Consider the following 18,844-nt stretch of genomic DNA (forward strand, 5'->3'; position numbering starts at 1 on the left):
CATCAACACAATTAATATTATGTTTGATTACCAAGTAATCTTTTAAATAGTTTATCAAGGTTATAACTTATGAACCTAAATCAAAGTAGTATATAAATATTGAGTAGCGACGAGTGTCAGTATAAGTTAATAGTTGCTCAAGAATCGTACGAAAACATGATATCAATTAAATTAACTTGTTTGCTTCTTTGCCTGACTGCTTTATCGTTAACTGCCCCTGTGCGGGTAAGATATAATAATAATACGTATATACAAAATTATTTATTATACAATTTTCATATTAACGAATATTACTATTTAAAAATATACAGGAAGAAGAGACATTATCTCAAATTTTTTCAGACATTATAGATGAATTCAGGAATAATGCTCTATACAGAGAAATTAAATCAAAAATTAAATATTATGAGGAATTAAATAAATATTTTAACGAGCACTTAAAAGAAAAAGTTTGTATAAATATTTGTGATGTAATAAAAGGGGAAAACATCTATGCACTTTAATCAAGTGATATATATATAATTTTAAATAGTTAAAAAGTGTATATAATTAAGTTAATAAATAGTTTTGTATTTCATTACTTATTTAATTATGTTTAGGTTCTTTTTTAAGAGACAGTATTGATATTCTCTATAAAAAAGTGAAAATTATAAGTATAATAATTACTAATTTTGGAAAAGTAATTACTATCAATCCTCTTTTTCAAAATTCGTTTTCATTAACTTCTTCAAATAATTTTTTTTTTTAATTAATAAACTAATAACTAATAAAACAAAAAGTATAATATAATATAGTAATAAATATACCGTGTATTACAAATGGTTATCTCAGATGAATTAATACAAATATATAGTACATTAAACATCTTAATTAAATGGCATATTTTGTAAACATTATCACAATTAATAGCTTGTTTTCAATATTAAAATAATTTCATAATTAGTGATTAAATAAATAGAGTTTTTTTCAGTTTTAAAGTGTTATTTAAATTATATAATTAGAATTATTATGCTATGAAAATACGTTTTAAACATATAACTAAATATAAATATAAATTAAGACTGAGCGCTAACGTGTTAAGTATTTTTAAAACGCTAAATTAACACAGAAACTTGATGGAATAAATACGAGTTTGATTTTACTTTAACAAATTTAATTTATTTTATTACTATAATATCAAGAGTCTAGAATTAAAGAAATGTATCAACCAATTTTTTACTTTCCAGGAATGTAACATTTTCTTTTTCCATTTAAGCTAATGAAAAAATGTTATTTTTTTAAAAGAATATACCTTCTTATATAATTAACGGCAATTATTTCCTTATTAAAAAATATTTTATATTTCAACTAAAATAGGAAATACCAATTTTCCCTTTATACACTCCTTTAATTCTATAAACATCATATTATGAAGATCATATTTATAGCCGTTTCGATATTGTTTTAAAATAAAATGTTAAAAAAATGTAATTCCTTTTTAATAAATAATCTATTACCTTTTATCTGGACAGTAAAAAAATCTATTTATTATCTAACTTTAATAATTTTTTGTTTTATCAAACAAATTAAATTCAAACTTTGCTTAAAACCCAACCTGAAAATTAATATCTTAATAATAATTTTATATTTATAACATCATTATACTTATTTTTAAAATTAACTTAAATTAATTTTTAATTTTTTAAATATATCATTCCAAAATCATTTTTAGCTTCGTTGCGAAGCTGAGAACTTATTAATTTTACTATGATGTGTTTTTTTTTTTGTGTGTCTGTTGCCACTTTTATTTATCTCTCACCAAATTTATTTCTTTTAACGATACTTCAAAATATCATAAATCGTATCTCTTTGAAAACATTGATTTTAAAAATTAAAAAATATTCTCTCTTTCCCTGTAAATGAGGAAAAGCCAAAAAAAATTACAATTTTGAAAATTGGTAAGTTTCGTCATTTTAAAAACTTTTTTTCCTAAAATTGCCCCATAAGTTTTTGAAAAATGATCAAATCAAAATAATTTTTTTTTATAATATTTTTTGTTAAAAATAGCAACTTTTGCACATAGTGAAACTTTTTCAACTTAATTTTTGTAAATGTTCCGGGAGTAATCTGAGCTTTAAACATATTTTGAATTAATGATTATGTTATATACTAAAAATTTAAAAAAACAGCTTTTTCCCGACATCTTATCTCTTATGTGCAAATAGCTGTTGTAGTTAAAAATCATAATATTTTTGTTTTAAAATTTAATTTTTTTCATCTATTTTAAAATACGTTACAAGGGTTAGCCATAGTAATAAGTCCATCAATTTTTAAAAAGTTACATGAAGCTAACCTATATTGAATATAAATTTAAACTTATTTTGATTATTTTGCCTCCTCGAAGTTAAAGGAAATGACTTTGAATTTTGGAGTTAGCTTATATTGTATTTTAGCTTCGATGCGAAGTTGAGAAGGTATTAGTTTTACTATGATATGTTTTTTTTTTTTTGTGTCTGTTACCACTTTTTCTCAGCTCTCACCAAACGGATTTCTTTCAACGATACGTCAAAAGATTACAAATCGTATCTAGTCGAAGACATTACCCTTAAAAATTGAAAAAATTCCCTCGTTCCCCCTAAATAGGGGAAACCTCCAAAAAAATTACAAATTTAAAAATCGCTAATTTTCGAAATTTTTTCAATTTTTTTTACTAAAATGTGCCGTAACTTTTTCAAAAATGAACATATCGATATAATTTTTTTTTATATAGATGCTTGATGTCTTTACTTATCATTTGATATATATTTTTTGTAAATTTGACCCTTTATCTGCCTACAGGGGGGGATTTAAAAAGACAACTTTTTCACAAAAAATTAACTTTTTCAACTTAACTTTTGAAAATGTTCCGGAAGGTCTGACACTTTTATAAATATCTTAAATTAATGCTAATGTAATATACTTTAATTTGAAAAAAAAAATTTGACCTCTGGACTTGTCTTCATGATGAATATGGCTACCGAATGCTATTTTCGTGTTAAAATTCTCGATTTTATTTTTTATATTATATTTAACTTTATAATGCTATAACTTATTGAAAAGTGTATGGATCCACACAATTTTTTTATGAGAAATAATATTTTTTAATAAACCCTTTTTCATTCGACATACTTTATCTTAATCAGGATATTACTACGGAACTAGCAGATCATGTAGCTTTTGGAATAATCCACCAATTTTTTAAAATTAAACACTATCTAAAGATTTGCATCGAAACGTTTATTTTTGATAGTGATTTTAATCACTGTCATTATACTAGATCCAACTATACCACGGCACCACTGTGCCGCGACCCCCCTGTGCTGGGTTTTTTTAGCTATAAATATATGAAATGCACGATAGTTGCATTGATTATAATACAATGTGTCACGTGGTGACCCAAGGTAATTTTTTTTTTCTTTGAATTGAAACCTTGGTAGAGTACTGCCTTTGATTTGCTTTCCCCCGAGATGCCATCGTTTATTTAAATAACTTCATTTACATATATTCTTATTCTAAACATTCATATTTTTATATACATTCCTTTACTTACGTGTAGTGTACATTATTTAACTTATTTTAATTACAATGATAATTCCACGTTTGTGTCTAGCACTCGGAGCTGTCTATTTTTCTGTTTTTCTTAGGTTGTCTATCCAGACCACCACCTTCTAGTCATGTACCATCTACCTCCACATTTCCTCGTATTCTTTCGTGGCGACCCAAGGTAACCTGATTTAACAAATTTTTTCAAGGCATGTGCACCCATAGATGAACCGGGGGTATTCGTCATAAAGGATTACTTCCCTCTGGCCACCCGGCGCCATTTATTCAGCAAATAACAATTCAGATACATTACTATTATTAACACTTAGGCTAAAAGTGTATAATATAAATAGATGAAAAATCTATTATTACAATGTACGAACATTTCAGATAATACTACAACAAATGACTATATAAAGTATGACTACAAACAAAATTTCTTACAATTAAATAACAACAATTTGATAAAGTACAAGAAAAAATGACACTTAATTCTATCGACGTCAAGGTCATTGGTTTCCTCAGCATCGGTCTCATTCCTCCGGTCACTTCCAAAACAGCACGAACTGCTCACAGATCTGTTCGCTCCTTCCTCGAATACGGAGATGGCCGGATCACCGATCTCGACGTCTTGCCAATGATCCACGCAACGGCTGCCTCTGTAAGCTTCGCCCAGGTCGTCCTCCTTAGAACTCATAACCTTATTGGAGAAGGTTTTTACCGCATGCCATTTTTCTTTGCTCTCAAGCATTTTGTCGATCGAAGTCTCGACATCAAAGTTGCCTATTTTGCTTATGAGTTCCTGACTGTGTGCACTCCATCCTAGGCAATACAGTAGAAAGTGTTCCGCGTCGTCTACTGCATTGTCGCTTCACGCTCCCCTTTAACCTGTGGAGAAAATCGTCAAAATGTTGGAGCGTTGTGTTTGGAGAAACATAGCAGCTGTAAATCGATAAGTTGTTAATTCTCGCTGCAACAAAGTCCGCGTCGTATTCGACCTCCGACACTGAGATGTACTCGCCAAAAACCCCTAGTGCTGTTCTGCCTAACACCATCCAATAGTTAGTGGTGGTTGGATGCGATTACAACATTCTTGCATATCTGCTGGTTCAACAGATCCATCGCCAACTTGCACTGGTTCATGTTCCTCTGCAAAATAAACATCGCGCACGTGGTCATTGCTGGGAAGTCAAAGTATCTACATCACCAATCTTAACGCCTTTCATGGTTGAAATCATTTGATCCGCTGCCTTAACCTGTCTCACCGTTGCATCTTGACGCAATTAATCTCCAAAAATTCTTCTATGGTTTTCGTTCTGTTACATTCTTTAATCAGGTAGCCCACCTGACCGCATCCTCTAGAACATTAAACACAATCGAGGCCAATGCAGTCTCTGGTGTCGCGGCCAAAGACTAGCCATCTGAAACATCTTTTCTTATCGATCCAACCCCTGATTCTACAGGAAACGTTTCCGATACAGATTTTTCTATGATCCAATATCTTCCTCGCGATATTGAAGGCTAAAGTAACTATCGCCATCTTCTGGCCCCTGGGTATGTTCCACATGGTTATTTTAATCTCCATTTTATCATCTTCAGCACTATACCTTGTCATTGTTAGCTCCACTAGTCTGATTTGTACTTCCTTTAGAGACATCTTCGCTCTCAGGGAGAGGATTCTTGGGTTGAACAGGGTAAAACTTGATACTTCCCACATTAACACTCTCCTCCTGAAGGTAGTCCCCCAGCCTAATTATAAGATTGGCTTTCGATCAGCCAGTTGCGAGTCCCCGTATCGCTAACTTCCCTTGTAATTCCTTTCGACAATTCGAGTATTGTCTTATCTGATTAAGTGATTGATAAAGTCGCAAGTATATAAATAAATTACAAGTAGATCATAGGTATGATAACGCGCTGATCACATGACAGGTCTGTGGAATGCCTAATATTTATTTTTAGTACAAATCACGTTAGAAAAATTTCCGTATAATAAGCCTAATTGCTTATATATACCTTAACCCCTATAATTAATAAGATTATAACTACTTAGGTCTTAAAAATTATTTTCTGGGACCTACTACACTTTTAGTTAGTTAAAGCTGTAGGTTCTCTATTTTGCAAATATTTATTTAAGGGTACTAAAAATATTAATTGTTGTAATTTATTTAGCACATACCTTAACCACTTTTAATGAGTAAAAAATCCGTAATCGACTGCGCCAATGATGGATATCAGGTGTGTTTTAAAATAAATAAATAAATAACACGGTGGTTAAATACTAATGACAGTATATTGCTATTTACCACAATTAATACATAAAAGCCGCAAAAGTATCAATAATTTTTCTCTGATTAACTTGAAAGTATTATTTTATATGGTGCATCGCCGGACCAGTTCGCGTCACACAAGGTCACTCAACGTCGCGCGACCTGTCGGATGAGGAGAGGTAGTTGTGTTGCAATTGCTATCCAGCGGCTTGGTCTTATGAAGGTATTCCTAAATCCGGAACTTGATAGGCGGTCTACAATTATCAGATTATATTTAAGTGGTTGTTGTTTATCATTAATAATTTCACCAAGTTTAGCAATCAGCTGAGGTTTAACGGTATTCAAAAAATTTCGAATGCTCGCGAAATTTTTGTTTCGAATATTATTCATTCATATCGCGGTCACGGTCCGGCACTAGATAAGCAATATAAGGTGACTACGGGTGAGTAATCGAGTTTCAATTGGCATTTGGTTGCCCTTGATATAGTTTACACAGGGTTCGAATGATAGTTAACGAAAACCGTTTTTTGTATACTCTTAAATCCAAAACACGATTTTTTTTTTCAAATGAAATGTATAACCACAATGTCATTAGCGCGGCGGAGGAAGTGTATATTAATAAGTAATTAAGTAAGAGTTAATACTCGAGGAGGTGGCGTCCCGTCGTCAACAAAACTTTACCTGGTCAGTCGTTTTCTGCCAGGTTGGTCGGGGAGGTAATAAAGGCATTTTCGTATAGGGGTCAGCACATCAAACCCGTGGACTCCACGCATACCCCTTTTGGAAAATTAATTTTTTTTTTAAACCGCGGCACGCGTAATAATTTTTAAAAAGTCCCCAAACGACCTACGCACCTCATAGTTACGCGAATCGCCTTGGATGAGACGACTTCTACTCCGTGGAAGCCAGTGGATGAGGGATATAGGCCGAGGCTACTCATCATTAAATAGCCTAGATCCGGAAAAGCAAGATAAATGGAAGAGGCAAAGGGATTCAGGCATGGGCCTAAGAGGGACGAGGAGGCTTCCGTGTTGGGGGGGGGTATTCATCCAACGCCAACTCGCCCAAACATCCGAGTCGTCCTATTAAATGTATTCCAATTTAGCAGAGTACCGCGGAGGACTGACCTTACAAGTCCACCCAAGAGGTTAAAACTTAGCCCTAGAGTTTTTAGGCTCTCAAGTGAACTAGGTAGCCATACCCCTTGCCATGTAATGGTCGTGGCGACTGTGTGTACTGCAGTCGATTGGTGTCTCACCATGATTTCGGACTTTGGTGTTGGTGGCCGAAACATAAGTCGTACTCTGTTTGTACACGTAGTCGATGTAATCGACGAAGCGGGGGTGAAGCTCCACGCCACGCATCGCCGCAAAGATCGAACCGTGGGCTACTGAATCAAACGCCTTGGATAAATCCAAAGACGTTAGACAAAGTCCCCAGCAAGACGAACGGGAACTCGTCAATAACGAATCGAGGAGGAAGAGATTGTCCGCCACCCCGTCCGCACATCTGAACGATCGCGGCCTATCGTCGATTACGGACAGACCTTCAAGCCTTCTGGCAAGAATTCTTATGGAAATGCCGCAGGGCTATCGATGCGATCGAGATCGGTTGATTGTTACCCGAGCATCCGGCGTCACCCTTTTTGGGGACGAAAAAGGTACGGGTCGGGACAAAGATATCCGGGAGCGTTCCCGTGGCGATTAGCAAGTTGAATAAGCCAGTAATTAAGTGTATGGGTAATGACCTCCATAACTGCGCCTTGAACCCATCTGGGCCCGGATTTATATTTGCCGAAGGGAAGGATTTAATAACATTCCCTGGCGAAACATGGTCAAACATATTGCGCGTACGAGTTTCTTTGATCTCATTGAGTGCAGCAAAGGAGAGGATTGGGCACTTTTGATAATAGGTGTTCAGTATTTGAACATCTATTATCCATATTTTAATACTATGACTCATACACTTTAACACTATATAACTTCCACATTCCTGTATGTTTCATTTATCTGTAAAAATCGGTACCACAATACTATTCCTCCATTTTTTTGGTTTTTCCCTTCTAATAAGATTTTATTAAAAAGATTTTTCATCCGCTTTATGCTAATACCGCCTAATATTTAAAAAAATTAATTTAAATGTTTCATTTATTTTAATTTAAGTTTAAATGACAGTAAAAAGAAATAATAAGATCATATTTTATATAGTTTGAAAGATTAGATCAAAAATCGTTATCATCTGATGAGGAAACGACAGAAATCGTACAAATCTTAGAAGTCATCTACAAGAAAATAAGTGATGACATCAAGAAGGAAGATCCAAAACTGGGTGAAATGGTTGAACGGCTATTCAAATTATTATTTGAGAGGTTTCAATTAACAATTGATATCGAAAAAATGAAGAAAAAAATTGAATGAAAAAAAATTGTTAACAATATCTTATTTTTTTTCAATTAAATAAACATATCAAAAAAATTTCATAGCTAAATTTGTATCCACCCCAATTTTATAATTACTTGATAGATAAATATAATATAGTTTAACACTTGTGCATAAACTGACTTAATTTATATATTATTCATTTACAGTCACATATTAATTCAATATTTTTGATAAGAATTTTATTTTAATATAGAATATGTAGTCTAGGTATTTAAATTTATAGTGTTAAAATATGACTAATATAAATTTGTCTACATAAGCCATGCTATACTGCAATATGCAATGTCATCACCAGTGAGACTGTTATGGTTAATACATAACAGTGACTGGGATGTTGCTACATCAACAATAGACACTCATCCTACTCCGACGAACGTGGGCTCACGAACGATCACTCAAGATACGCGATTAAAACACATACCAGATCGCCCCGTGCATTGGTTACCCAGTCACCCCATTCCGCAGACCTAGTGTTGAAATAGCCTTCTACAATTATCAGTGAACTCTTCTCTGTGCCTCTGATACTTTTTAAACCGTGTTAAAAATCCGTCATACTTCGCTGTCAATTACTTAGGAGATACATAAGAGCTGAACGTGACATGTTTTACATTGTATATCTTATTATTCCTGCCTAATGCGTATTCCTGTCCATACTTGATATCGAGACATCCATCCCAAATACTCCAAAAGTACCGTAGACTGACACCATCCATTCTCTTCCACCATTTACTAAACCATGTAGGTCGGACTCAAATACAATGTCCATCGCAACTCTACAGTGGTTAAAGTTGCCTTCTAAAACCTTAAACCCATCCACTGAAATGCTCCTTTCACCAACCATGGTGACTATTCATCTGCAGGTTTAGCTTCCTCTACAAACCGGGTTTCAAAAACGTTCTTTGCCTCCAAATCCTCGACACAATCTGCGGCAAAGTGCTGAGATACTCCGTGTAAGGATAAGGATTCATATAATTTTAAGACCCTACCTAAACATAGGCGACAAGAGAAAAGCCGGTCGACCAGTTGATTGTAAAATTTTTGTATATAATTTTGTAGGAAGAGAAGTGGTCATGTAGGGAAAGAAGAGAGAACACTAGAAACAAATTAGCTGAAAAAAAAATAATTATTTCAAAGTACCATGCAAGTAAAATTAAAGATTTTGTACCTTGTGATTTACTAACTCACGTTGGTGCGCTAACTACCTTACCTTATTAAATATTGTCTGTAAGAGCTTTGCTCCTCGAGCTCAGATATTAATTTCCCGACTAGGAGGTAGATTTGATTGGATCACCTGGTTCCCCGAACCTATAAGAAGCTCTCATTTGGATTCTCCGGGTGCGTTGAGATGTAAACGAAGAGCGTACTTAGAGTTCTACAGCTGTCATAGCCTATTTTATTTCCATGGCATACTTCTTTAAAGGGTCCTATAGCAGCCTTCGTTCTCGTCACCTTGCTTCTGTGCAGTCAGTTGATGTAAATTTGTATTGAAGAATTTCGATTTAAATATTAGAAAAATAGCATTGTATATATAATAAATGTTTTTATTATATGATCACAGGATACCTCTGAATTATTTGGTCAATTCATTTGAGTTTTCTTGTCCCACGAATTAAAGCTAAATACGCCTCCAATCAGAATTGTGCGTGAGCATTATTTTTTTATATGCTATTTTTTTATATTTACTAAATAGAGTGAGCTAAGTGTTATATAATATTATTGTTGAATTTTGATATTTTGTAGTTATATTATTGTTTTGGGATTATATTTATTTTATTATTGTTGAGCCAATATATTATTGGTATATAATATATTATTATTATTTATTTTTGTATCATTCAAAATATTGTAGAAACTCGAGTTATTTGTTTTTATTTAGTTTTAAGACACATTAATATTTATAAATATTTGTGCACTAAATAGATCACTGGTTTTTCAAAAGCCACTTCTCCCACCTTCAATGACTCTATTAAAGTACTATACACTAACAGTTTGGTCAGCCTTTGGAGTGATATACTAAGTAACTGACCAAGAGAATAAAAAAAATGTGGTACCATTTATTTATCCTCAACGTAAATTTTTATATTATTATAATTTGTTTATAAATTTTGAAAAAAATCATAAATAATTTTTTCATCATCATCCTTTCTTTAGTTATCCTCAATAAATTGTATTAAATTATCACGGCGCACATTACTTAAAGGATGTGTGCTTAAAATACTTAAAAAACGACCTAATTTTGAAGTTGGATCAGGCTCATACTCCTCAAACAATGTCCACAATTTATTGAATTCTGATGCCTTTACCCCAGCTTCTACAGCCATAACAGCACCATACGAGTCAGCTTCTAACTCCAATTTTCGTCTCCTTGGAAGTGTTTGAGTTAGAGAGTATGTTAATTGAAAAAATAAGTCAAAAAAAAATTGTTGTTGATACGTTAAAAACGCATTCCCTAATATCCGTGGAAAGAAATCTATTATATTGAAAATCCAATCATAACTTAGGTTTATCATTGCATGATTAAGTAAACAATGAGCTATTTCATGACCTATGATTAAGATCATAACATCTTCTTCTTTGATTTTCCTTGACAATCCAGTGTATACAAATATTGATCCATTTGGTAAGCAAAAAGCATTCATATCGTTGCTATCTACGACAAATACTTGCCAAGGAAAAACTTCATTGATGAAATTATTAGCTAAAAAAATTTTGTTTATAATTTTGTTGTCAGCATCTTGTATTAATTTTTTTGAAGCGCCAAAATCATCAACCATTATCTTAGTTACCCAATCACTTAAGTCATTAAGTTCTTTAATCGAGTATAGCATTAACGTTGGAAACCCATTGTATGGATTTATAACTTTATTATAATCACAATAATAATTTATACTTTTACAGAATACATATGTACCAGGTACAACGGTAAATATTCCCCATTTTGTTAACCACGTAACGTAATTTGCTTTTTGTTCTCTGGTCAAAGTTAGCCACCATTGCCTAATTTTGCCTCCAAAAAATAAAGCCGATATTTCAAACATTATCTCTTCAAGTTTTCTTCGTATTATTAATTTTGGTATGCAGAAATCATTACTTTTATAAAAAATTTTATATATTATAAATATTCCAACAGATATTTCAACTAATATTGAACCATAATAGAAAAAAAAATTAGTTCTTCCATTTTGCTGATGATTATCCTCACTATAATATATTGTTTTCAACCAATTTTTGATGGTAATTTTGAATCCTTCTGTCAATAAATCAAATGCTACATCGCATGCCTTCCTTGGTGACCAAAACCTATAATTGTTTTAGAATTATACAAAAATCAAACTTATCGTATATATCTTATATATTTTTTAAATTACCATTTTAAATCTATTATCATACGTTATAATTTTCTGCTTGCATATAATTAAAAACGATTTTCCCGTATTAACTACATTGATGTTCAATATAATATATTAGCATATAATGCTATTAGTTGAAAACTATTTGTGTCTATTTATATATATATATATATGTGTATATGAGTATCTTTATATTATAATTATTATGAACACATATTTTTTACAATACATTTTAAGCCGTATATTATATTTATTAAAAACGTATTTACGTTTGATTAAAAATTAATTCATAACCAAAGTAAATAGCTAAAGTCTTTTTTATTGCTACTATTGATTAGTATTCAATAATTTAATATTGTAAATTTTAAGAATAAATTATAATGTATTTATATATTTGTTACTCCTACAGCAAGTGCCTATAAAAATTGAAGAGCTTGTTGCCAAACGTTTCAGAAATTTCTAATAATAATTGTACATATAGTATAATTATATTCATTATTAATATTGTGACACATTAATAAATTAAAATTAAAAATTAAAAAATTGTTTTGCTCAAATAATAAATTATATGCACCCGACAATATTTCATATTTAAATAATTTAACACTTCTAGCCATATCTAGCGCCACTAGATTTTTTACCAAGTAAACGAAAAAGGGTTCTTTAATTCCATCGTCGGTCGGGTCGTCAATGAAAATATTTTGATGCATGAAAATTTATAAATATTTTAAATGTAATTACCCGTATTGACGTTCGAGCCGGCATTTGACAGCAGGGTTGGGTGTCCACTCTAGTGGTGTCTAGTTAAACACCAAGAATTATATAGAAATTATAACTAACACTTCTACTTAAATAAACTCGTCAACTCCTCTACATTAACCGCAGCCGCCATGATCATGTTGTCATCCGCAAATTCTACTAGTTGGGCACCAGTCGGCACATCCATCCTAATCACTTTGTCATATGCTAAGTTCCAAAGTAGAGGACCCAATACAGAACCTTGCGGTACTCTACACGTGACTACGTGCTCCAGCGTCTTTGATAGAATCGGACTGTAGTATACTACCGATCGACCCGTAAAATAAGACCACAGAAGCCTCGTTATATATTGCGGGACCTCCCAGCTGTCAAGCGCCTCTAACACGTGATTAAAACCAATTGAGTTGAATGCGTTCTTAATGTCAATGCTTACTGCCAGGCATGACTTAAAGGCATTAACAGACTTTTGAGCAAACTCCCTAACAGTAATAAGCGCAATATCAATCGACCGACCACGTCTGAAACCAAACTGTCCGTTTGCAAATCCACCCTTCCTCAGAAGATGAGCCTCGAATCTTTGGACTAGCAAGTATTCCAGCAGTTTACCAATGTCATCCAAGAGGCACAAAGGACAATAAGAATATGGCATACCTCTAGGCTTATTAGTCTTTGGTAGCAAGACAAGCCTAGCCCTTTTCCATCGAACAGGAAACACCCCATATTTAAGACACGCTTTAAAAACCTCCAATAGACGAAAAGGTTCAATGGCATGCACAAAGACCAGAATCCCACTTGTGACTCCATCCAGACCAGGTGTCTTCCTGCAACCCTTGAAGCGGGCCACCGTGGCATCTAGTTCCGCTTGTGTAAAATACTCCACCGCATAATCTTTGTGGTTAACCCGCGGTGACAGAGCAGGCCGAACCGGGAAGAGTATTTATCAGAAAGACGCCCCAACGGACCCCATACCTCATAGCTATGCGAGTCGCCTTGGATGAGGCGGCTTCTACCCCGTGGAAAGCCATAGGAAAAGGGAGGTAGGCCGAGGCTACTCATCATTAAATAGCCTAGACCCGGACAAGCAGGAATTAGGAAGAGGCAAAAGGCACCCTTGGCCTGGTGCAGCTCCTTTTTACAGTCGAAGCACCCCTTGGATTTGTCCGGGCCCTTGCAGGCCTGGGCCACGTGCCCGTGATCCAGGCACCTGTAGCACCTCGGTCCCTTGTCTCCAAGGATCCTCAGTCTACAGGTAACCCATCCCACGCGGATACGGGCGAGACCTGCGAGGCGAGGGGCCAGCTTTGCCGGCACATCCACCCGGGCGTAGCGACCTTTGCCGCCGGAGTTCTCTCGGACCACGACGGGTCCGATTTCCAGCGGCGACTTGTCCTCCGGACGGCGGAGGGCGTCCAGTAGTGCGCTCTGCACTTCGCCCCCCTCCGTCCATTCCTCCACATCGAGGAGCATGACGGGCACCGTCGTCACCGGACGGTGGACGCGCACGTCATGCTCCTTCAGGGCGCCCTTCAGGCTGTCAGCTAGGCTGTCAGCCTGGGCGCCCGAACCCCGTACCTCCAAGAGTACGGCCCCCGTACGGGTCCGCCTGGTGCCCGCCAGTTGGACCCCGAGGGCCTTGAGGTCAACGGCAGCCATCGCAGTCTTTATGACCGCGGCGTACCGTTGACCCTCTTTCAGCGGTCCGATCACCACCGCCTCCGTCTTCGGGACTTTGGCCCGGAGCTAGGCGGCAGTAGGGCCTCGCGACGGTGGCGGTGGACTCGGCCTGGGCCGGCTAGGGACCTCCGCTTTGGGAGCTGCCGTCGACCGCTCCGCCTTTCTGGCCCCTTTTCGCTTCACCACCTCCGACCATGTGGTGGTCGGTGCGGGGGCTGGAGCGACAACACGAGGAGTTGGGGGTGGGGGAGGACCGTGACGCTGGGTAGCGAGGACGCCACGGTGTCCGCCAGCGAGCGTCCGGCGTCCACTTCCTCCCTCTTCTTCCTACTCCTCTTCTTCCTCGGCTTCTTTGCGGGGGGAGCGGGCGGGCAGACAACCGCAAACCCCTCGACCTCATTGAGTGCGGAGGCCGTGTTCCCGACGGCACTGAGTGGTGGCCCATATGTGTCCCACCAACATGCCGTCTGGGACGACGCATCTTGCTTGTTGCCCAGGTCATCAGTGACACCCGCCGCACATTGTTCATCCACGCCCGACCCTTCGCTGCCCGCAACCTTCTGAGGTTCCGTCTGCGTCGAAAAATCGACGTTCGGGAGGTCCTCATCCGGAGTGCGGGTTAGTTCCAGGTCGTGCATGGCACGAACGCTTCTGATGAGTGCCCCTGCAGCCGCAGCCAGATTGGCATGCGGGGGAACAACTGTCATCACCATCTCCAACAAGTCGGCCTGGTGGACCACCAGGGCCAGTCCGGCCATAAGAACGGCCTTGGATCTGGCTTGGTCCAGCTTCTTCCTGGGTGGCCCGTCCTCATGAAAGAGGTCGGAAGGCGTGATGTCCGCGCACTTCCGCCTCTTCATCTCCGGAGCCCAACCGGGCGTATCCGTCACCGGGATAGGGGCATTCGGAGGAGTGTCCTCCAGGACAATCATAGGTGGTGCGTCTACGGAGGGGGACATCCTCGTCCTCCCCGAGACTGGCCACCACGTCGTCCGCTGACCCCGCCGCTTTCCCAGCCTGTACCGCCTTAGGTGATCCACACCTCGACGAACACCGCAGCCTCTCCACAATGGATGGCTTGGCTGGGGCATCCAGCTGAGTATCCGCCTTAGCGAAAGTGCATCCGTTATCGTGTATCTCCAAGTCTTCCGACGCCAATGACCTCCCGGCTGTTTCACTGGTGGGAGTGGCTTGGTCGCCACCACTCCCTGCAGTCGCAGTACCAACCCCCTGGTTGGCTGCAGGAGCCTGCCTCAACACTCCTGCATTTGGTGCGTATTTGATTGATGACGACACCTGGTGGGTACGCCCCCCACCAACCGCCGGCACTGGGGCATCCGAATCCCCTGATGCAGTAGCCTTTTCCTCCATGTTCGCCATTATTCATGAATAAAATAATTTTGAGGGGGCTGCCCTCGTAGCCAGTCCCTCCGGCTAGTGAGTGGCTAACTACACTGGTTGCGATGCCATATATCTCCTATCTCACCCAAACGCTACCGCTTATTCGTCCATAAAGGCTTATTTCACGGCTACCCTGTATATCTACAAGGTTGACGAGCGTTTGGGCGGCTCATTGTCCGCGACCGCTTATTCGTCAGTCCAAGTTAATGGACTGCTTATTTCGCGGCTAACCTGCATATCTGCAGGCCGTTCCTCTATCCGCAACCTGAGGACGCGCCCGATTCCCCGAGCTAGGGGCACTGCACTTGTGCCGACGTTTCGTAGCCCCGTAGAGCCCGATCACATCGACACTGTAGCGCAGCGCAACGGGAAGGAATGTAGACTGGGCCTAAGGGGCCCATTCCAGGGAGACGAGGAGGCTCCCGTTTCGGGGGGGGACGGCGATATTCACCCGACGCCCACCCGCCCGAAAACCCTATTCGACCTGTTGAACGTGTGCTAATTCAGCAGGGTACCGCGGAGGACTGACCTTACAAGTCCACCCAAGAGGTTACGGCTTAGCCCAAGAGCCTTAAGGCTCTCTAACGAGCTAGGTAGCCATACCCCTCGCCAAGTTATGCGTAACTACTTTACGTGTACTTATGTCGTCTAACTCAGACACATTTGAATGACCTATAAGCTGACGTATTACGGTCTTATATGGTCTACCCCAAAGGTCCTTATCTACGGTGCAGATCCATTCTTCCCAGCATTTGCGTTTGCTTGACATTATGGCCAATTTCAGGCCCCGAAGAGCCTCCTTGAGTTCTTCCAAAAGTATAGCAGCGTTCCTGTTCAGTTCNTGAGTTTTTCCAAAAGTATAGCAGCGTTCCTGTTCAGTTGCTAGCTACCGCATTTGGATATACTCCTTTTTACCAGCCTACGAGCCCTAGCACATTCCACCCTCTTCGTAGCTATATCAGTTATACACCAATGAACAGATAGTTTCCCGTGCGGCGGGCTTTTTTCCTCCGCATTGATACGTCACAAGCATCACTATCTTCTCGATTTAAGCCCCTTCCGCCTCAGTCTCGGTTACCTGCCAGAAAGTAGCCAGTCTTGAAGACCTCTACATCCATTTCTTTGACCACCCAATCTAATGTCCGAGATAGGAAATTAATGGACACAAACATTCGGACATTGTAAAATTTCTTGAATTGTGCAAAAATTGACAGTACTTTCCACATCGTTGGTGCTTAATGGAAGATGCATTTTTACGACTGAAAATTGGCGCCTCCGTGAAAATTGATTTCAGTATCATCCTAAAAATTAAAAATTATTTTTTTAAAACATAACTTTGGATAAAATAGATATGTAAAATATAATATACTTTAACTTGAATTTTTGAAGTCTTCTTTGAAATTTGAATTGTAACAGAATATTGTGAATTAATAATAGTTATACGTATACTGGACGACAAAAATCAAAAATTTTATTTTCCAATACGAACGTTGCTAAATCTTGTATCTAATCATTGTACAATAAATTTATTTTTAATAATCATCATTTATTACACGTATCGCAGTACATCAGAATAATACGATCTTTAAAATGTTTCTTCATATAATTATAATGGAAATCATACACCAAAGTTTTTGAAATGTCCAGTATACAGAACACGCGTATACCGGTTTTGTAAAATGAATAATTTTATTAACCAATACAAATATAGAAAGATTTTCCTTGCACGTGACACAATGGTTGAAAGTGTGCTTTTTAATCATTTTAATGGCACGTTAGGATTTCACACGAGTTCCATCTTTTTATTCTGAATTCAACGTGTTCCATGCACTTGCCTTAATAAAATACGATATTAATATAATTTATAAACATTTATAATAATATGCTTCTTGCCAAAAACAGAATTATTTAAAATAATTAAATAATTTTCAAAATCGTTAGAAGCCGCCTGACACATTTCCGTGTTTAATTTGATGTACTTGGAAAGCCATGTGGAATGTTTTAATTTTAAACTTAGTGCACCTGAGATTATCATAGTTATTACAGTAAAATGAATTCTGGAAAAATAACATTTAATTTCTTATATCACCTTTACAACCTTATACCCATTTTCTATTGTTTGCTATCAATTCAAATAGTGCTTGACATAATGTTCTTTAATTTCTAAAGTTGAAAGTTATTTTGTCGCTTTAGAATTTTGGGTATTCTGTTCTCGGTTAGAAAAGGAATTTCATCATGCTTGTCGTGCTTTCCTTCCGGATACGATACTGTTACTTTCACTGCAAGCCCGATGTCCGAATTTTCATCCATGTACCGCACTCTTTTCAAAACAGTTTCTTGGTCCTCATCGATTCATCTGAACCCGACGTATGGAAGATTTTGCGACACACTTTAACCATACAAATTGTTTACANTCTTTTCAAAGCAGTTTCTTGGTCCTCATCGATTCATCTGAACCCGACGTATGGAAGATTTTGCGACACACTTTAACCATACAAATTGTTTACATCTAAATATCTAATTTTGGACCTAGGCTTTTTGGCGTCATAATTAGCCATTTTTAAATTATTTGCTTGAGCGTATTTAAGTACAGAATTTGTCATACCTCCCATTATTCCTCTTGAAATGAAAATTTGTTTTTGTAGTAGGATATCAGTTCTAATTTTACAGCCGCGTGTAGTAACATCGCGTCGAAAGATAAACCAAGACTCGTATAATAGTACGCCGGTTCCAAACTATACTTTTTCAAACATAGCCTTTTGAAATTCGAAAATACATCCACCAGTATAGTGACATTGGTTTTCAAATACACATCCGAATATTCCCCCAAATTTTTACAATTAAAATATTTCCATACAGTTTGCGCATGTACATAATCTTCATCGCTAATATGCGATTTGGTTAATTCATTATAAAAGTCTTTTTTACTCGTCAATTCAGTAGTTTCCAGTACATCGTAATTACCCTTGAAGGAATACGGGTAAACACCTTTGCGTGTGACCAAATCGATTTCCTTTGCCGAAAATACTTTCGCCGTTTCCTCGAATAGATGTNCTGCCGAAAATACTTTCACCGTTTCCTTGAATAGATGTTTACCGGCAGCACGTAAAATGTTTGCAAGTGTGGCCAAACTGGTGCCCATGAATCTGTACGTGTCAATGCCTCTCACACTAAACGTGTTGGAAACATATTTTGAAAAACTTATATATTTTACTTCGGTAGACGGTATCAGAGAAATTCGTTCTTTTGAAAAACTTAATTCTCGCACGAGAAAATGAGCGTCGTAGTTGCTTAACCCGTGAAAAAAAACACGGTACGAATGTCAGTGTTTTTAATTTAAGATTACAACTTTTGCATAAAGTATGTTTATATTTACCGCTCAAGTGATTGT

The 18,844-nt window shown here is 37.2% G+C and overlaps 2 protein-coding genes across 2 annotated transcripts; one reads left to right on the plus strand and one right to left on the minus strand.

The window, feature by feature from the left end:
- Nucleotides 1-74: 74 nt before the first annotated feature.
- LOC126899622 (uncharacterized) lies at nucleotides 75-8,384 on the plus strand. The gene is made up of 3 exons (XM_050674678.1): nucleotides 75-225; nucleotides 312-449; nucleotides 8,036-8,384. The coding sequence occupies exons 1-3, from the start codon at nucleotides 157-159 to the stop codon at nucleotides 8,243-8,245; spliced, it is 417 nt and encodes a 138-aa protein (XP_050530635.1). The 5' UTR covers nucleotides 75-156; the 3' UTR covers nucleotides 8,246-8,384.
- Nucleotides 8,385-10,416: 2,032 nt separating this feature from the next.
- Nucleotides 10,417-11,343, minus strand: LOC126898240 (metalloendopeptidase OMA1, mitochondrial-like). Its single transcript, XM_050672180.1, has one exon. The coding sequence runs from the start codon at nucleotides 11,305-11,307 to the stop codon at nucleotides 10,417-10,419; it is 891 nt and encodes a 296-aa protein (XP_050528137.1). The 5' UTR covers nucleotides 11,308-11,343.
- Nucleotides 11,344-18,844: the final 7,501 nt, after the last annotated feature.

The sequence above is a fragment of the Daktulosphaira vitifoliae genome, unplaced genomic scaffold (genome assembly GCF_025091365.1).
Source record: "Daktulosphaira vitifoliae isolate Bord-2020 unplaced genomic scaffold, ASM2509136v1 Scaffold_2, whole genome shotgun sequence".
Classification (NCBI taxonomy): domain Eukaryota; kingdom Metazoa; phylum Arthropoda; class Insecta; order Hemiptera; family Phylloxeridae; genus Daktulosphaira; species Daktulosphaira vitifoliae.

Bases quoted from the DNA above. Each gene is read 5' to 3' on its own strand.
- LOC126898240 (XM_050672180.1), bottom strand. From the start codon at position 11,307: ATGTTTGAAATATCGGCTTTATTTTTTGGAGGCAAAATTAGGCAATGG.
- LOC126899622 (XM_050674678.1), top strand. From the start codon at position 157: ATGATATCAATTAAATTAACTTGTTTGCTTCTTTGCCTGACTGCTTTA. The intron at 226-311 runs GTAAGATATAAT...AAAAATATACAG, and splicing joins CGTTAACTGCCCCTGTGCGG to GAAGAAGAGACATTATCTCA. The intron at 450-8,035 runs GTTTGTATAAAT...TATTTTATATAG, and splicing joins ACGAGCACTTAAAAGAAAAA to TTTGAAAGATTAGATCAAAA.